The 20795-nt window shown below is 29.7% G+C and overlaps 1 protein-coding gene across 10 annotated transcripts in view; it reads left to right on the forward strand.

Moving 5' to 3' along the window:
- The window catches only part of LOC132919340 (basement membrane-specific heparan sulfate proteoglycan core protein), a 154363-nt gene extending 134426 nt beyond the window's left edge, over positions 1-19937 (forward strand). For 7 of the 10 annotated variants that reach the window (XM_060980885.1, XM_060980884.1, XM_060980887.1 and 4 more), the window contains 38 exons: positions 62-252; positions 332-461; positions 630-782; positions 842-1105; positions 1187-1337; positions 2124-2281; positions 2350-2527; positions 2645-2781; positions 2863-3040; positions 3245-3393; positions 3458-3584; positions 3655-3961; positions 4045-4189; positions 4815-4932; positions 4995-5175; positions 5262-5501; positions 5565-5902; positions 5995-6195; positions 6430-6596; positions 6665-6761; positions 6901-7010; positions 7087-7258; positions 9256-9390; positions 9764-9941; positions 10027-10127; positions 10294-10445; positions 10505-10724; positions 10817-11149; positions 11597-11815; positions 11943-12105; positions 12213-12355; positions 12606-12862; positions 13703-13881; positions 13969-14108; positions 14173-14367; positions 14484-14708; positions 15671-15818; positions 16081-16342. In XM_060980885.1, coding sequence (XP_060836868.1) covers positions 62-252; positions 332-461; positions 630-782; positions 842-1105; positions 1187-1337; positions 2124-2281; positions 2350-2527; positions 2645-2781; positions 2863-3040; positions 3245-3393; positions 3458-3584; positions 3655-3961; positions 4045-4189; positions 4815-4932; positions 4995-5175; positions 5262-5501; positions 5565-5902; positions 5995-6195; positions 6430-6596; positions 6665-6761; positions 6901-7010; positions 7087-7258; positions 9256-9390; positions 9764-9941; positions 10027-10127; positions 10294-10445; positions 10505-10724; positions 10817-11149; positions 11597-11815; positions 11943-12105; positions 12213-12355; positions 12606-12862; positions 13703-13881; positions 13969-14108; positions 14173-14367; positions 14484-14708; positions 15671-15818; positions 16081-16327 — 6927 coding nt within the window. In that variant the 3' untranslated portion in view covers positions 16328-16342. Of the gene's footprint in view, positions 1-61; positions 253-331; positions 462-629; positions 783-841; positions 1106-1186; positions 1338-2123; positions 2282-2349; positions 2528-2644; positions 2782-2862; positions 3041-3244; positions 3394-3457; positions 3585-3654; positions 3962-4044; positions 4190-4814; positions 4933-4994; positions 5176-5261; positions 5502-5564; positions 5903-5994; positions 6196-6429; positions 6597-6664; positions 6762-6900; positions 7011-7086; positions 7259-9255; positions 9391-9763; positions 9942-10026; positions 10128-10293; positions 10446-10504; positions 10725-10816; positions 11150-11596; positions 11816-11942; positions 12106-12212; positions 12356-12605; positions 12863-13702; positions 13882-13968; positions 14109-14172; positions 14368-14483; positions 14709-15670; positions 15819-16080; positions 16343-19252 lie in introns of those variants that run through there. The other 3 variants (XM_060980889.1, XM_060980893.1, XM_060980888.1) reach the window with 2 other exon arrangements.
- Positions 19938-20795: the final 858 nt, after the last annotated feature.

Raw genomic sequence — 20795 nt, forward strand, 5'->3', positions numbered from 1 at the left:
CATAATAATAATAAATAAATAGATAAAATATGTATAAATATTAAATAATTAACATTTATAGACCAATGTTGAAGGACCTCGCTGTGACCGTTGTAGACCTGGTACATTTGACTTGTCAGAAAATCATATAGAAGGATGTTTAGAGTGTTTCTGTTCTGGTGTTTCTCAAAACTGTTATCCTTCCAATTTATTTGTTACTCAAATTCCAATGCAGTTATTCGGACAAAATCATGGTTTTACTTTAACTGATAGGTATTTCTTATAATTAATTTATACACTGTTAAGTGTTAATGTTTAAAATTAAACTAATTAAAAAAAATTATTTTATCAGTACTAGAAACAGGTTCATTAAATCTGGCTTTTTAACTGACGTGTCAAGAAATGAAATTGGTTATGACTATACGCCTAATCGTGGTGAACAACTATTTTGGTCATTGCCATCTTCTTTTACAGGAAATAAGGTAGGTATTATATTATTATTTATTATGTTTATGTAAATTTCTGCAAGTTGAATAATTTTTATTCTACAGCCCTTCAAAACTGATGCATATCTTATTGTATATATTAAATAGTAAATACATTATAAAAATAATTTGCGCAAAATTATATAAATTCTATTTTAAATTTAGATTACATCCTATGGAGGTTCCCTCAACTGGACCCAACGCTATACCACTTTTCCAGGATCCACAATACGTGACGACACAGACATTATACTTGTTGGAAGTGGAATATGGTTATTTAAATCAAATGATAAAAAAATTCAGCCAGGCGAAACAACCGTATATATTAGTCTTTAAGTGTTTATAAGTGTATTTTTTTAAATAATTTTTTTTTATAGGTACTAAGTACTCATTTAGTAGAAAAAGGTTGGCGTCGATTAATTTCTTCGGGACCACAACCTGCATCAAGAGCTGAATTTATGAAAGTTCTTTCATCTATTGAAGCCATCTTAATTCGTGCAATACATGCTTCTCAGACTAATAGAACATACCTCAGTGATGTGAGTTTAGATACAGCTATTGAATCAGAAACTGGTGGCGTACGATCAACCAGTGTTGAAATATGCAGATGTCCAGTTGGTCACCGAGGGACATCATGTGAAGTATATATTTTAATTTTTTTAAGTAATTAGTATTTTTTATTACAAATATATTTTAAACAGTGAAATTATTTTTCAAATTAGATATGTAGTGTTGGATATTACAAGAACACCAATGACCAATGCACAAGATGCCCATGTAATGCTAATGAAGAAAGCTGCTCTTTAGGCTCAGACTTAAAGGTCACTTGTAATTGTCTACCTGGATACACTGGATCTTCATGCAATACCTTAGGTAAAGAATATTGTTTAAATATTTCATTAACAATATTGTTAACTTAATACATTTTTTGAGAATATTGGATAACTAAATTCTTTTATACATATAAAACTCTATATTTTATTTTAGTACTTATATTTGTAGCTCACTAATTCAAATAGTTTAAATGTATCCAAAATCACACTAAAGCTAATACCAACCAATATTTTAATAAAATCCATAGTAAATTTTATATGTAGTTTCAATAATAATAAATAATAATACCAATGGAAATAATTATGCATATAATATGTTACTCTAATAAGTTATAAAAATATATCTACATCATCTAAAATAATTTTGCAAAATAAGTTAAGGTAGTAAAGGAAAGTAATAAATTATTGAATACTTTTATTTAAAACACTTTAAATTATTTATAAAAAATAAATTTAATTAAATGTGAACCTATACTATCAATTTTATACAATTTTGTCACACTAAATAATATTATACGAGTAACATAATAAAAATTTAGTATTATATTTTTGATCTCAAAATTATAACTAAAATGCTACTAACTAAAATATGCTTTAATGTAATATTTGTATACCATTTAATATTATACATATCTCAATCTTTAAAATATTTAAATATCACTGAATTTTATTTTTCTTAACTTTGTGTAAATTTTAATGAATTAATATTTAACACAATTATTTTTTATAATTAATTGTAACTATATTTTAATACTTCGAGACTATTAGAATTTTTTTTTTTTAAATAGCAGTAATTTATTAACAACTTATATGTATTTATTTGCAGTTAACAATAGACTACCATCCTCAATCAAAACACCATCATCACCACCACCACTTCCACAGCCAGAAATTTATATCCAAATTACTGAGCCAAAAATCGAAATTGTTGAAATAGGAAATACAGTTACATTACACTGTGCTGCTAATTCTCGTCGTTCACAAGTAAAATATTATTTATTTTTTTAATTTCTTGAAACAACTTATAACATATTTCAAATTTTGTTTTTTAGAGAATTAATATAACTTGGTCAAAAGAAGATGGATATTTGCCATCTGAGCGTACACAAGACAATGGATCCGGTTACTTGTATATAACTAGCGTGGAACCTTCAGATAGTGGAGTATATATTTGTACAGCATCGGATGGATATTCATCCTTCAGTGATAAAAAAACACTGAAAATAGCAGGTAAGAATATTAATATAAATTTATTAGTTTATATAATTAAAGTCTTAAGCTATTTATTTATTTATTAAACAAAAATAATAATAATTTTATTCACACAACCTATCCTTTGAATATTAGACAAAGCAGCAATAACCAGTAAACCGATACAAAGTCAGCCAGAAATTTACATCACAGTTTCAGATCCATCAATCGAGATCGTGGAAATTGGTAGTACTGTAAGGTTTAGATGTGATGCCAGATCTAGACGTAGTCGGGTATAATTAATTATTTTTTATATACCTATATAATAATTCAAATGAAGTAATTTATAAAAATTGTTGTAAATATTTATTAAGCCTGTTGTATTAAAATGGACAAGAGAAGGCGGTAGTTTACCTGCAAATAGAGCAATTGATAATGGATCAGGATATTTGCTATTTACAAATCTTGACACATCAGATTCTGGAGTATATGTGTGCACTGCTTCTGATGGTTATTCAGCCATCAGTGAAAAGAAAACACTTGCCGTTGGAGGTAATAATAAACAATTATTTATTTATTCTTCTGTAAAATATAAAAATATAAATTTTTATTCCATGCTTTCAATATAGAATTTCGTCAGGATATAAACACTATTGGTAAAATTGATACGTGTATTGTATATAATATATTATAATTTTAGTTAAAATATTTCAATATCTCAACTATAATTGTATTAATTATAATATTATTATCTAGGTGGAACAAATGTTATTAAACCAACTGTTGAAATCAGACCTAAATACCTTAGACTCAAAGTTGGTGAACCAGCTGAATTTGTTTGTTCATCTCCTGGAGCACCTACACTAGAATGGTATAGAGGATTAGATCAACAGTTTAGCCCATCTGTAAGTTATTTATAATTACATATAAAATAAATGATATGATCACTAAATCATTGATTAAAATTAGTATTGGACTGCGGATGGTGTGTTCCGTATTTCGGCAGTAAAACAATCCGATCAAGGCACTTATTTCTGTAGAGCAACAAATCAAAATGGCGAAACTGATTCACAAAGAGTCATAATTTATATTGAACGTAAAATTAAAACATTATTACCTATTATATTTAACTGTACAAACTGATATATTTCATTTCATTTAAATAGCTTCCCAAAATGTCACAAATGGACCAAATGATTTTTTGTCACTGACAATAGATCCACCCCAATATTCAGGACCGGGTGATGTTGTACGTCTTCAATGTATTAGTTCAGATGACTCTCAGTATGCATTAAAATGGTCAAAAGCAGGAAATCAACCATTACCATATGGATCTGAACAAAGTGGTGGTCTTTTGACTCTCAACCGTCTTAAACCTTCCAACTCTGGTATGTACGTCTGTTCAGCAATTTCATATAGATCTGGAGCGATTGAATCAGAAGTTGAAGTACCAGTCAATATTGTGCAAAGAAGGTGAATATTATCAATTAATTTTTTATTTTTTTTTATTAATCTATATAAAATTGAAAATAATTTTATATTTTGATTGAATGTAGAAATCCACCAAGCTTACGCATCGAACCAGACAGACAAATAGTTCCACAAGGTACCCTCGCAGAACTCAGATGTCTGTCGACTACTGATCCCAATCTTCAAGTACAATGGTTTAAAATAAATGAAAATTTAACACCAAATGTTCAGGTATGTATACAATTGTACATATTATGTATAGTGAAACCTCTCATAATAGACACTTCCCAATAGTGGTCACATATTTTAATTTAGTTTTAATATAATGACAAACAACAGCAGAAAAACGTGCTCACACTATAAGTAGTTTAACAATAATGAAATTGTTAAAAAGCCGATTTTTTGACACTAAATTGAATTGTTTAGCATATATTCCTTATTTTAATTTTTTTTACACATTTAATATTAAATGCAACCAATATAATATATTAAATATATTATAGTATTTTGTTTTGTATATGGCAAGAATAAATAACAATTTCCTAGTGATATTTCATTTTAACTTATTAATATAATAGATTAAAATAAATAAATCAATAAAAGTTATTTATTTTTGTGTCACCCCTAATGGACTTAGTCCAAGTTAAACATTCACCTTTGTTTATTTCTCATTACTAGTGAAAACAATCCTGGATTAGCTAATATTTTTTTCTATTGCAGACTGCTGTAGTTATTTACATGGTCATTTTTAATTTCTCTTGACCAACAAAATATACATTATAATTTTTATTATTATTTATTTTTATTTTTTATTTTCCTATTTTATTTAATACGTCTTCTTGATTTTTTTTTTTAGATAAGTGGATCTTTACTACGCATACCATCGGCTCAAGTCAAAGACCGCGGTATTTATGTTTGTAAAGCTACAAATGAAGGCGGAACAGCACAAGCATCTTCTATTATTGATATTGAACGTACGTTAATATTTATTTAAATATATTTGTATTAATAATATTATTCTATTATAATTGGTTAGGAAGGGAAGCTCCAACTATTGAACTATATCCAAGTGCTAGACAAATCGTAACTCTTGGAGGTAGTGTACTATTCCAATGTCGAGTAACTGGTGGAATTCCTACACCTATTATCAAGTGGACTAGACGGAATGGTGAAAGTTTACCTAGTCAAATGGAAGAGATTCCACCCGGAGTTATAAAGTATAGAAAAATGAAATGAAAACATCATAATATTTTATTTGAAACATAGAATCAATTTAATATCATCTCAATGTATTATGTCTTAGAATCACTGGTATGGAAGCATCTAGTGCAGGTGAGTATGTTTGTGAAGCAAGAAACAATGCTGGCATGACATCAGCTACAGCCATTCTTGAAGTTCAATCTCTCCCTGTTATTAAGTTAAGACCTTCTGGTATTGTAACTGTACTACCAGGAAAACAAGTTAAGCTTCATTGCCATGCTACTGGAAACCCAACACCTACCGTGACATGGACTAAACTTACACAGGGTTATCCTTCTTACCAGTAAGATTGATTTGATTTAATGATTTATTAAATCTTGTTTTAATTGAAATTTTACTTTTCCAGGGAATCTCGCAGTAACACGGAGTCTTCCGATATAGTTGAATATGTTATAGATAGTGCTCAACCATCAGATACTGGAACTTATTCTTGTGTAGCACAAAATTCTGCCGGACCTGTGGAGGACCGAATACAATTAATTGTGTCTGACGACGTGAATGAAATATCTGGTGGAGAAAATGAAGGACAAATAAATACAAATGAAGAGGATAATAAACCATCTGGACCGTTTAGAGGTGATATAGCCGGAAATGACGAAAATGGAGGTGTCATTTCTAATACAAAACCCGAAGATGAATTAGTAAATTTGGTAGGATCTAGAGCAGTTCTCACTTGCAATGCTGGTAAGTTTAAAATTTTCAAAAACATCTATGGTTTATTTCCATCATAGTTATTATACGGTTTTTATATTTAAACTTATCTCACTTATTTATAGATCCAACTGCAATTAGAGATCGCATTAAATTAACATGGTTGAGAGGTAACCAACTATCATTATCAGAAGAGCATGATATTATCGATAATATGCTAATTCTAAGAAATGTTCAGAAATCGGATCAAGGCCTGTACAACTGTATAGGTCTTGAAAACGACGGAACTGTTGTCTTCAGTCGATCCATTACATTAAGAGTAGTTGGTAAGTTTATGTTCGAAATAAAATATTATCGTCTAAAATATTTATACTTATTTGATAATAATATATATATTTTGTAATTATTAACACGCTGTCAGAAAAAAATCAACTTTGTACTGTTGGAGGTAAAAAATAATAATAATATTTAAACATTTTTGACATAACTATTAAATACCTATAGTATAGTATAATATTATAATAATATGAACAATAATAAAATAAACTTGTATATTTTAGAACCTCCAAGAATTGTATTGAACCCAACACGCCAAGTAGTTAAACGAGGTGACAACGCTCAAATTATATGCTCCGCAGATGGAGATCAACCTATTACAATTACTTGGTCAAAATTGTCGAGTCGCTCGTTACCACCTACTGTACAAACGAGTGGAGGATTTTTAAGAGTAATATTTTTATATACCAATATATATTTATTTAACTTCATATTTGTACTTAATTTATTAATGTGTAGTTCAATGGTATCACTGAACAAGACACTGGTAGATATTTATGTAAAGCTGCAAACAATATTGGTGAAGCTGAATCTGTTGCTGAAGTCATAGTGAACGGTAAGACTTTAGTAAATATAATTGTGAAAGAATAAACAAAGCATTGAGTATTTAAGTCTTAAATCTATGGAATACACATTTATTAACGGATTAATTTTGAATTATACAATATAGCTGATAAATTGCCTATACTGTTTAGATAACTCGCGAGATCGTCCTGCTCCGATCATTAGAGCTATTGATCACAATCAAGAAGTATTTGAAGGTGGAAACACTAATCTTCGGTGTGTGCTACCTAGATCAAGTGAAGTGAGTAGTACTATCAATTATAATAACTAATAATAAATAGATCATTGCACTTATCGATATGTAACACTTTCAATAGCAATACACCGTGAAATGGAGTCGTACCCGATCACCACTTCCAAATGACAGTCAATTACGCGGGGATGTACTAAGCTTAAGAAACTTACGTGTAAATGACACTGATCGTTACTTATGTAAAGTCGATAGTCCATACGGATCAACTACTGACTACATAGATCTCCGTGTTCTCCGTAAGTCATAAATTGAATTTAAATAATAGTATTGGTATCGTTATTATTATTTCATATTATTCTTAGAACTTTTTTAAGTCATCGTAGTTTTTTTTATTAATAATGGATATCTTATAATATAAAACATTAAAACGCATATTTGTACATTTTTTAATTTTTTTTTTTTTTTTTTTTGGTTATGTAGTATAATTAGGTGGTGGTAATTTAAAAAAATAAATGCATTATATTACATAATATATTTTTTCTAACTCTAAAGTTTGAAATATATCTTTAATAATACTGAGAATTAACTTTACAATAAATAATATACCTATAAATAGGTATACAGTAATGTAGAAATAATATATAAATATAGAACCTCATTTTTTTACTAATACCATTGGTTATAAATAAAAAGTATATTTTAACGTATATGCAATATAATAAATACACTACATATAGGTATAATATTTTATAAGCTATGCTTATACTAAGTCTGTTAGCCGAATCTTAATGTAATATGAGAACTTTCCACTGTGGGCTTTTATGCAATTTTCACAACTTGATTTTTTGTTAAATAATTACTCAGTTTTAAAATAATTAATAATGCGTTATTTTCGTGTAATTTTTGTGGGTATGTAGTACGACTAGTACGTATATGTAGTGACTGTTTATTTCTTCGTTTGTCTGTAAATTACTGAAAAACATACTATTTTATAATATTCCACTCTTAATAATCTGGTATACTATGATTGTCTGTTTCAAATATTATATAGTTTTACTATGCAAAAGTATCTGTTTTCTATATACAGGATGATTCATCAATATGCTCCCTTTTCCTTCAATAATGCAATTATTTAAAATCTGATTTTGTGGAATTTTTAAACATACTGCCTTAAAGACCATCTTTTAAAATTCTCGTGATTTAATTTACTACTTAAAGGGGTATCTCGGCCGTGGAGACTTTTATTTTTCAAATAAGGACTCTCTTTACTAATTTAAATTATTTAGCAATATAATTTATCTAAAAATGATGATGTATCAACATACAATTTCGAACAAGTAGTTTTAAGGTTATTTAATATTGTGTTTATGTGCTGAGGGTAATTTGTCATGATAATAGGTTTGGAAAATATGGGGTTATGGTGATTTAAACATTGTATTGGTTATTGATGCATCTATCAACATGTATAATTTGTATAAATGGCTCAAGTATAATAAATACTAGATCTAATATTAGCAATATTATATTAATTTTAAATTTTTTATTAATCTAATTCTAAGAAATATTCCGAATATTACCCTTAGTATAACATTTTAATAACTGAAAAACTATTGATTTGAATTTTAAATTAGGTACATCAAAATAAAATTATACATTATTTAATGATTTACCGTAAAAACAAGAGTTCTTCACCACAGGAGTATAGGACACCTCTTAAGTAGTACAAAAATTCACATGAAATTGAAAATAATATGGTATTTAAGTTTATTTAAAAATTCCAAAAAATAGAATTTAAATAAAAGCATTATCAAAAAAAAAAAAATGAGGTGAACATGTTTGGTAAATTATCCTGAATAAAATTAAAATCAGATAATCACATTTTAAATATTTTTTGCGCTTTTAAATTTATTTATCTTTGCTTTACACTTTTTATTCTAAAACACTTTTGCTTTATGTACATATAAGTAGAACTATAAATACAAAAACTATAAGTATTTTGTACTTTTAAAACATTTATATTTTCTTGACTGCCTATGTATTCTATATATTAATGTACTGTACTTGTATCAACTTTGTAACACGTCCTGCACAATTATTAAAATTGTTTGTCTCAGCAGGCAATACATAATTACTTTTTTTAAATTATATCATACATATAATGCACCAATTTTTGTTATAGCTAAATTTTAGTTTTAATATTATATGATTTTATTACTTCTTGCACGATTTTGTCAACTTCTATTGTGGTTTTCGCTTTTGGTGATGGTGGTTGTCTATGTTAACAAATCTTCAGCATCTTGTCTGTCTGACGAGTTCCGCTGTAACGACGGGCGATGCATTTATATTGCACATTATTGCGATGGCATACCTCACTGTTCCGACGGTTCGGATGAAGAAGAATCATGTTTGGAGAAGAAAAATAGAATTGGTTTGTCCCCGTGTTTTTTTTTCATAATAAACATATACACACACCTTGCTTTCTTGATTATTAAGAATTCACTAATCAATACACAGGTGCTATATTCACTTGTTAGATAAATAAATTCACATACACTAAAATGCTTATGAATAAAGTAGTTATTTTTGTTTCAATACATAAAACTCATCAAGAAAGCACTATACCTAACCTAATTACATAAATCATTAATCATTATATATAGATTCGTATATTATTGCAACCTAACTCAGGTAAAATTGTAAAAGATATTTATTTACATGTTATCTACTATCTTAAATTAATAATAATTGTATTTTAATATTTTAAATGATCAAACGTAACCTTTTATATATATTGTGTAAAGGTCGAAACTCTGGTCTTTATATTAAGCCCAGTCAAGGAGCGGTTTACATTGGTGACATATTAGAGCTTGAGTGTATTTGGACCTCTGACACAAGTTCTAGTGAATACAGCGAAATTACGTGGGCCAAAGTAAATGACGACATGGAAAACAATGTTGAAAATCTAGGATCCATTATCAAGTGCGTTATTTCTGAGTGTACAAAAATCTTTTATTGATGGTTTAAATTTAAAAAATCTTTAATAACATCGGATTAAATATGACAGGTTTAATGATGTGAAACCAGAGAACAGCGGAACTTACAGGTGTACGAAACGAGATAAAAACAATAACATCATCACTGAAGATTACGAGTTAACTGTTACACGTAAGTTAAAATTTTTTTGTATTAATTAGAAAATATCTAACCATGTACTTATAATATAATGATGCTCTTTGGAATTGCTTTACCTATTGTGATTTTCGTAAGTTTTTCACAACATTAGGTTAATTAAATATAAATTGTATTTTAATTTCATTTTTCATTTTTATAGCAACTCCATCTGATGCGGCTTTACCATCAGTGAGTACCAAGTACGCACCATATGGAAAATCTGTTGTAGTCGAATGTAACACCGATCTATCACTACCAGTAGAATATTCTTGGGCCAAGTTTGGACCTCAAATGGAACCTATATACGATCGCGTAAGACTTAATGTATAAAATACGTTTTAAGCTTCCATTAATTTTATCGATATTTCCAGAGAAACTTAACACTGTACAACGTTACTGAAAAGAGTGCGGGACTGTACTTGTGTACAGCTTCGAACGAAATGGTGAGATTGGATATCCCAACAGTGCTTGTCGTCACCGGAATCGTACCCTCATTCCGTGGTACCGACAGCTACCTAGCATTCCCAACCCTCCTCAACACTTATTTAGAACTGAACATCGAAGTTCACTTCAAACCCGAAATGAACGATGGTACGTTATATTATCATAATAATATATTCCTTCGTTATGTATTTTTTGTATTATTATTTTTAAATTCGATGCTTATTGTATTGTTTTTGAAGGTTTGATATTGTACAACGGTCAAAAATCTGGTGGATCAGGTGACTTTTTCTCGTTCGGGCTTCGTGACGGTGTTCCTGAGTTCCGTTTTGACGTTGGATCTGGGGCTGCGATCATAAAAGCCACCGAACCTGTGACGTTGAATGAATGGCACATTGCTAAGCTCGAAAGAGTTAAAAAACACGGTACTATGTACATCGATGATCGCGGTCCGTACCGCGGAGTCAGTCCGGGCACCTTCCAAGGAATGGATTTGTCCCAACTCTTATACATTGGTGGAGTACCCGACTTTGGATCGATACACAAAGATGCAGGATTCCAAACCGGATTCATTGGTTAGTTTACATAACAACTAGAAAGTAGAAACCTGCAGTGGTATATATCCGTTATCTCAAACTGAAAAACTTAAATTAATAAATCTTATACGAATAGTAATCAACATTCAACGTTTTAAATATTAAAATATTGTCATATTTTTCTAATAATATAATTATTGTTGTGTAATCACCAAGTATTTAATATTGATATTAATTTCAAAAAACTATAGAAATATTCAATACTTTTTTTTGAAGTTGAATTAAAAACTTGTTTATATAGATAATAAGTATATTATGTATTATGCATATGCATATATTTCATTACATAATCATCATAATATAAGCTACGAACAAATTAAAAAAAAATTTAATTTAACTTACTATGTCACTAGCACAGTAGCATACATGTAATCTGTATAGTTCACATTAATAATATTATATTGTTGAATACGTGGTTTTCTATAGGTTGCGTCAGCGGTTTCAAATCGGAAAGCCGTACGTATAACTTGATGAAGGACTCGGTTGACAAAGAAGGTTTAGGCACATGTGACGTTTGTTCCAACAATCAGTGTTTGAACCAAGGTATTTGTCAAGAGGCTCAAACCAGTCAGGGGTACACGTGTATATGCCAACCTGGTTACAGCGGCGAGTATTGTGACAAGATAAGTGAAGTGTGTACGCCTGGTAAGTCTGTGGTTTTTAGCTTTAAAATAATATCTTAAATCGCTTAACAAATTAGATTTGTTATAGTCTTATACTCTTATAGAACAATTTTACTTTTTTTCTATTAACATTGTTTCAATTATTATAGGCATCTGTGGACTTGGTGAATGTTTGAACGGTCACGATGAAATCGAATGCAAATGTAAAATCGGTACACTCGGAAAGAGATGTGAACGTACCGTTGATATCGTAGAACCATATTTTTCTGGCAAATCTTATCTAGCATACCCGGCACCAACTTCGCAACAGAAGTATTTAAAAAAAACATTCTTACCTAAATAATAATTGAATGATTTATATATCTCGTTCTCTAAAAATCCGATGAATGTTCTAATATTATTGTTTTCGTCCATTTCAGACTAACAATATCCTTGAAAATAAATCCGGCGTCTTTGACAGACGGCGTGATTCTTTACGCCGCTCAAAACCATCAAGGAATCGGCCAATTTATGTCAGTGACGTTGAAGAACAGACAAGTGGAATTCCGTTACACCGTAGCCGGTATACTATAAGTTTATAACTTACTGGGCTAGGGACTCAATGAATTTCGCTTATTTTTTCGCAAAGTTAATTTAAGGAACTTGATCCAATAAAAATGTATTTTGTAATTCAAAATTTAAAACATTAACACGTATTTGGATTTTGTTATTAATAAAAATAATATTGTAAAACTATGCCCTAAATATTTTAAATTTTTTTAGCGCATATCTCTTATCTCTTATTTATGTAGTATTATAACTATTATTTTCAGGTATGACGTCCATGTTGCGAAGCAGGCAAAACTTGGAAATTGGCGAGTGGACCACGATAACCGTTAGCCGTAACACGGAAACACAGGAATGCAAATTGTCAGTCAACAAAGAAACGCCAATCAGGTCCATTGAAAACGGTAACATGCATGCATTGGAATTGAAAACTCACTTATTTGTGGGTGGTTACGATTCGTACAAGGTGAAAATCGCCAAATCCGTAGAAGTCGAGACCAATTTCAAAGGATGCATAAAAATGGTAACGTTTATAGTCCACGGATATCTGATTTTTATAATTATGTGCATCAATAAATGATTGTAACTACTGAGAGAGTATAATATAATTATTAATTATATATTACTATTGCGTCCAAACTCGACACACGCAACTTGGCCATACATTATAAATTTTTATTTTCATAATATAGACAAATAACGTCAAAACTTTTTTCGTTTCTATTATGATAAATTGTTATTATACTGGATATACACGAGTTAAGTTACTCTCGAGTTAATAAGTTTGAAGTCAAATTGATTATAATTTATTAACATACATACCACACTAATTTTTTTATACAAATAATAATAAATCTACATTCTACATTAAAACTTAAATGTAAAATAGATCCAAAACTACTTTCAAATTGTGAATAAAACTTTTCAAATAAATTTAATTATAATTTCATATACTTCCTATATTATACAATACAATAAATAATTTGATTATCAAAATATTTGATTTACAATTTAAATAAATTACAGTTATTTTGGATATTTGCATAATTATTATTTGGTCTGTTTATCAACCGTGAATTTTAAAATGTTTAACCGTCACTACAATAATAACATAACAATTAATACAATTTTTGTCTGGAACGCAATAAGTATCCTATTTAAAAATAATAAATATAACAAATAATATTGGATAATAATCTTATTGATATTTTTAACAAGACGCGAGTAACAATATATAATAGGCAGCCGACTAATGATAATATTGAACATTATACATTTAAATACACTCCGAATCTTCTTAATACATCCAGTGAGCATAAATTTAGACCAAATAGTCAATTAATAAACAATATGTCCGTTTTAGCTCAAAGTATCCGGAATGGACTTGGACATGATAGGTTCTATTGTGGATTCTGCGAACACGGAAGACTGCGTAGCTGCACGTGGAGACGCTTGTTCATATAACCACTGTAAAAATTATGCAAACTGTCACACTACGCCCAAACATTACGAATACGAATGTGAATGTGAAAATGGATTCAGGTAAACCGATTGTTATAGATTTAGATTATTATTATGATTTTATCGATCGAGTATACTGAAATGAGACATCTATATTTATATGTATAGTGGCCCGAAGTGCGACATCGAAGCGAAGTTGTGTTTAACATTGAAACCATGTCACAACAACGGCATATGCACTGACATAGATTCTAACTCGTATAGGTGTGACTGCCCGCTTGGACATTCTGGTCCGACGTGCGACGACAGTGCGTATTGATTGTAATAGATAAATTTTGATTTTTGTATTTTTGACACAGCATTTTTTCGCAGAGGTAGTATTAGACATCACTGCGAATTTCAGCGGTAATAGTTATCTGCAGTTGGAAAACAGTCTACTGGACCGAAACAAGAGAGAACATTCCATATCGATGACGTTCACAACAGATTCAGCTAACGGTCTGTTATACTGGCAAGGTCAAGAGCCCAACAATGACGGCGTAGTCGACAATTACATTGCAGTCTCGAGTGAGAAAATAATTTTTAATTAAAAATAAATCATTATGTATCAGTTTAAGAGATTTTATGAATGTCTAATCAAATTAAATATTATTTCCATTTATGAATCGTATCTCGTTTTGTAGTCGTCAACGGGTACGTGGAACTTAGTCACAGATTCAAAGGCAGATCGACACCAGCGATCCGAGCCACGGACCATCACGTCAACAACAACGAACCTCATGTGATATTGATTCGCGGAAATGGAGCTGAATGGTCTCTGGAGCTGGACAGGCTAACCACAGAATACGGTAAAGAAAGGGACGTGGACATACAACAACTCTTGGAATCTACAGATTTGATATACATTGGTAAGTCTTTATAGTGCTTATTTATTACTTATATTATGTTAGTAAGAGAGAGAGAGAGAGAGAGCTTAGGTAGTCATGATGAATAAATGTCTCACTCAATGAAACATATTTTTGTATAGTTTGCACATTTGCATACTGACAAAATGAATAAATAATAAAAATATTATATTCTTAAATTAATAATATATGAACAATATGAAAAAAGACTTCTGATGAATAATACGTACAGTAAATTGAATACGATCATTAAGCCTCGAAAAATCTTAATTTAACCAGATAATTCTCAAAGTTGTTTATGTATCCAAATATTGTAATTGGACTTTTTAATAAACTTAAAATAACAATAACAATAATATAATACAACAATGTATCATTTTCATTTCGTTTAGAAAATACTCTTTATGTATGGATACTACTATTTTTTTTTAAGTAGGTAATTTTTTTATTTATACAACTTATCAAAAAGAAGTTTGCAGATTTATAATTATAAATAATAAAACATTTTACATATTTTATAAATAATTATATAACTCTATAAACTGATCTTAAATAAAGTATAAAATAGACATTTTATAATTTCAATGATATAAATTTTAATGTAATATTAATGTATTATATGTATTCATTTTTTCAATCAAGTAAGTTGTTGATTTATTTTTTAGGTTATTTCAAATATTTTATTAAGAGAAAAACCCAACTACCAAATAATTTAATTAAAATTTTAGGTTTTACTGTTAACATAATATGTATTATATTGAATGATTTACTACATCTTTTTTATTTAGTTGAAAATTTTTTTTTTTTAATTGGTTTTTTGTATGTTCTTATGATTAATTTCTATAATTAATAACTTACCATACTTGACTCTAACCCCTGACCTTATCTTAGTTCTGAGTGATTTTACTAAAAAAAACCTGTCCGTGGATAATAGAGTTGTAAAAAAAGCTAATTATTTTGCGCAGGTGGAGTACCGGAAGTCATACTAACAGCGAACGACAACCATTACAAAGGGTACGAGGGTTGTATCGGAGACGTGCGTATTCAGGACTCAGGATACGTAAATCTGGGGCAAAAATCATTGTCCGGCAAAAACGTTGCTACTTGTAACAGGTAAATAATGACATACGATGAACGATACTTTTCTGCATTAATATATTATCTAGAGAACTGTTAATTTATTTAACTAAAAAAGAAGTATTAAAAAACAATTTAAATAACATGAAAACTCATTAAATTCACGGCCTTGATTATGTTTTTGTTTGCCTGAGCTAATAATTACGTATTTTATCTGTCTTTTTTACACGCTGCTTTTCCACGACTCGTGACGGGTAATAATAATAATAATAATCAATCATTTTCGTTTACGGCGCAGCTATTATTATAAAAAAAATGACTTGAGACGCATACCGTCTTCATTGATATTTACACAAACCACTAACGACCAAGTGGTGTTTCAGGTGGACCCGCGGTGGCCCACGGTCTCCGCGTGGCCGGACCTCAACGAAACCGAAAACTTTGTGTCCGACACCAATAACGAATGCTTTTGTACACATAATAACTTTAGCATAAGGCTTATGTTAACTACGTTGTTTTTGATATTATTGTTGACTAATTTATAACGTTCCATGGGAAAATATTACTATTTTATGTATTAAAATATTAATATATATATATATATTATATATAAATTAATATATTATATATACCACATGGGTTGTGATTTATGTTATGTACCATTATATAGTATATTATGTATTATGTTTGTTACGTATATCAAAAGTTGACGGCTGTAAAAAATATTATAAATTACTCGCAAATCGTTTTATTTTACACCGTCCAACCAAAAATATAATATTAGGTATTTATCACCAAATATCGTTGCACCTTGTAAAAATGTATTAAAAAAATCACGTGAAGACTTAGGCATAGAAAATTTAATTATGTTTAATTTTTATATTTTTTTATAATATTATATAGGCAATTATATATATAATTAACGTTTGTTATTCAATATTTTATTAAGGTATTTAAAATAAAGAGTCAAATCTAAGTCAATTTTACGCCAAAAACATATCTCTATTTTATATTATAATTTAATAGGAACAAGTACTTTCAAATAAGAGATTGATTCCCTGCTATAAAATTGCCCAGTTATATAAAACATATAACGTGGATAACGCAGCACGATATATATTTCATAACCTACACACATTATATATATATTTATGTACCTACCGATTCTACAAGTCTATTTAATACTCGTAGTATAAAAAATAATACTATAAACACTTGTCCCTTGGTTTTCGTTGTAGATAATGTTAAAACGTATTGCATTGGTGCAATTATATGGAGCTAAGGAATGCTATAGCATAGTTATATACTTATTATGTGCACTTGCTCTGGTCTCTTATTGATGTCAATATTTTTTTAATTATGATTTAAAAATAGTATCTATAATAAAAATAATAAACGAAAAAATTGTTTTTCCGAAGGTTTTTTAAAAGGATATTATTATGTTTAGTTTAAATTTGGTCTCATGAAAAATTTTATACTGTTAAATATTATACTTAATAAAATACTGATACACAAGACAAATATTAAGCATCTGTTAATATATAAATTAATAATTATTTGGTTAATAATACCTTTTAGTGATTAAAGTAAATATAGTCTAGCAAATACAAAGCAGTATAAAAACAATTAATACTCAATACAAATTAGACCACGATTCAATTTAATCTCCGAACTTAGGAAGATAATACGGTTAAAATAATACAAAAATAGGGAATGCTGTATAAATAAAATAAATTTTTTCATAATATACTATAGATATATTATTATGAAATAACAAACAAATATTTACACAGATACTTAACTAAGGATTTTCTTAAATTCTTAATAAAATTTAAAATCACAAAATTATTTTGAAAGGTAATGCTGTAATAGGAATTGTCTTCATATAATTATTTTTACTGTAAGATGTTAAATGATTCTTCTTTAAAAAAACAATTTATATTTTAAACCAAGTTTATAAAATAATTTTAAAAATGAATACGTAAGTATTGTGCGGGAATAAATGGGATTCTGTAATAGTTAAAGAATCGGGCACCACTTTCCTATTGGGCACGTGCCCAGGGCCGCGTGATCGATGGGATCATCAACTGATAATTGAATTTATTTCGAGAAAAATCAAAAAATAATCGCTAATAATAATAATAAAAAGTAAAAAAAATAAAATAAAAATAATTAATAGTTAAATTAATCTAGATCTTTTCTTAACTATGACCACCCTGTTTACCTGTTTTAATAAAATAGTAGGTACTCTATCAAAATCGTAGAGGCCCCTTTATATCACTGACTAACGCCTCAAAAAGGCTGAAGATAGCCCTGTTAAGAATTTTAGTATCTCCTTCACCAATTGTGCCAACGCATGCATACTAAATTTTTAACCAAAAAAATTGAGTGTATATTATTTATTATTAGGATCTAACAAATATTTTCGTTTTGGCCAAAAACTAACGTCATATTGTTGTGCATCCTCGAAATGTATATTCTCGACAAACCATTGTAATTTTACAGAGTAGTCAGGGTTGGTCTAGCCAGGGCCGGAGGGCCGGGATTCCTGCCTGGGCCCTTGCCGTATTATAGTTCCTGGGCTCCTGTACTGTGTTACCCCAAAATACAGTTTAAAATTATTATTGGGCTCCAGAAAATAATTCCTGCCTGGTCCCTCAGGTACCCAGGCCGAATCTGAGGGTAGTGTCTAGTGGGTACACTTCGCGTTGTCGGACGTCGTAACGATAAAATAGCCATTACCAGAAATTTACTATAAGTATTATTATTGTTATCATGAGGGCTGTGAATTAAATGCACTTAATAAAATATTATGACTTGCATGTGACATTCACGATCGTCTGATGTGTATATGTATATTTTAATATACACCTAGTTATATAATTTGTTTAAAGCAATAAATGTCTTGTATCGGTTAATATTTTTTTACATTTTTACATATTTAAACAGAATACACATACCTATTAGTACTTAGTATTAGTTTTCTTTTGACTGCCATTATGTGTGATTTTAATATTTTATATTATGTGTTACAATTGTTATTTTGGGAGGAAACCAGAACCAAGAATAACTCGACTTTTTTTACTTTCGTTATGGGGTCGGATAAGCAATTTTTTATTTATAAAAAGCAATCCTATCAAGGAATCTCTGACATCACTTGTTAAAAAATAACACTTGGCGGTTGTTGTCGCATCCTCAGCTATATCCTTTTGGTGTAATATACTCTCCTTATATAATGGGACTACTATTTAATTATCTGTATCACGTATGTGATATATTGTGTCAACCATTTAACAATATCTTTTTAAAAAAGCTTAATATTTAATATATAAACAATTTATTTTGTTTAAAATGCTTCTGCTTACCTATGTCAACGGCGAGCCAATTGCAATTGAGCGGTAAAGACACGACAAACGAATAACACGGCCGAACGTATTTTAATTTCTCGTGTTTTGTTTTATTGTTTTCAGACACGACGTTAACAACATCATTCAAAGAAATGATTAATATAATCGATGGACAAAATGCACCTCAGTCAACGACTGCAAACAACGCTAAAGACAACAATAATAATATTATATTATATAATTTTTAAAAGCAAAAACGCTATTTTTTTTTTTTTTTTAGTTTAAATATATTTTATAATCAAATCGCTTTTAACGACGCCTACTTTTGTAATTTTTAAACTTATTTGCGTTTATAGTTTATAAAAAAAATATCAAATTATTTAATAAGAATTTTGTTATGCAATTATAATAACACACCGGCCTGCTATCATACATAATAATATGTACATCGCAGTTCTACAGCGTAGTTAAGTAATTTTTCATAATTTTTACCATTTTTGGCCGTCGCCATTCACCGCCAATCGAAATCGTTATTCTACGTAGCATATATATAATATTATATAAAAATAGTATACTCTCGAAATTCAGCCAACCATGTGTTCTCGAATAACGATTCACTTGAAACTCGCTGTTTTCATTCTTGTTAAAATGCAAGACCAGTCCCGCGACGGACAGAAAAAATTAATCCCCCCCTTCACGGCCACACCACGTAGACTAATTTGCTCGTATATTATTATTGTATTATTAATTTAACACTATTATATTTATACATTGATTATTAATAAATCGTATATCATATCGTGCCATATATTTGCTATATTATTTCCGTGTACCTAAAATCCACACAAAACGACTTAACTTACCTATTAATAATAATTACAATATTACAATATTTTTGTCTCTTTCCAATAAATATAATTGATTGCCGCCCGGCAATTCACCAATTCATCATTCGTCTTGATGTGTAATCGCATTCCCATCACCTATATCTGTATATCGGTCGTTCGTGCGTCGGCCTCGTATTTTATCGGCGACGCATCAGTTTATTCGTTGTCAATACGGCCCGTTTTATGCACTTTTGCCGGACGACGTCAGTCCTCACCGGTGCAAACGCCAGCCGGTCACCTTGTTAAATCGTGCCGTATCAGTACGTTATATAGTTGTGAATATTATTATGAATGTGCTTCGTTTCGTACGTGACGTAATATCATATATTATATAGTATTATTCTCAATCAGTGGCCGGTAAATGTCGTGATTCGTCTTCGTCATCGACGTAGGCCGTGACATATTCGACGCTTTTGCTTTCGGTGGTTGCGAGCAACGGTCTTTAATTCGTTTTTATGGCAGTCGTTGCATAATGTTAGCCGTGCTGTTCTCGTGCATGAGACGAGTGACCGGCCGTCTCGTGCCGACAGTGGACTATATATAATATCACCGCGTGTGTATTGTCCGATATTAGTCCGCACTTGCGATTGTATATGTTATCGAAACCCATTCGTGTAGGTGTGAAATAAGTGCCTGTACACGAATATCGTCGTATTTGCGTAACCGCGTATGTATAAACGCGCGATTTAACGGTCACGCCATGTAAATCGCAGTTGGTGATACGCAGTCGTTCTTGGTATACCCATCCTTCAGTGGTGCTCTCGCGGAGAACACGTGTT

Source organism: Rhopalosiphum padi, chromosome 2 (genome assembly GCF_020882245.1).
Source record: "Rhopalosiphum padi isolate XX-2018 chromosome 2, ASM2088224v1, whole genome shotgun sequence".
Classification (NCBI taxonomy): Eukaryota; Metazoa; Arthropoda; class Insecta; order Hemiptera; family Aphididae; genus Rhopalosiphum; species Rhopalosiphum padi.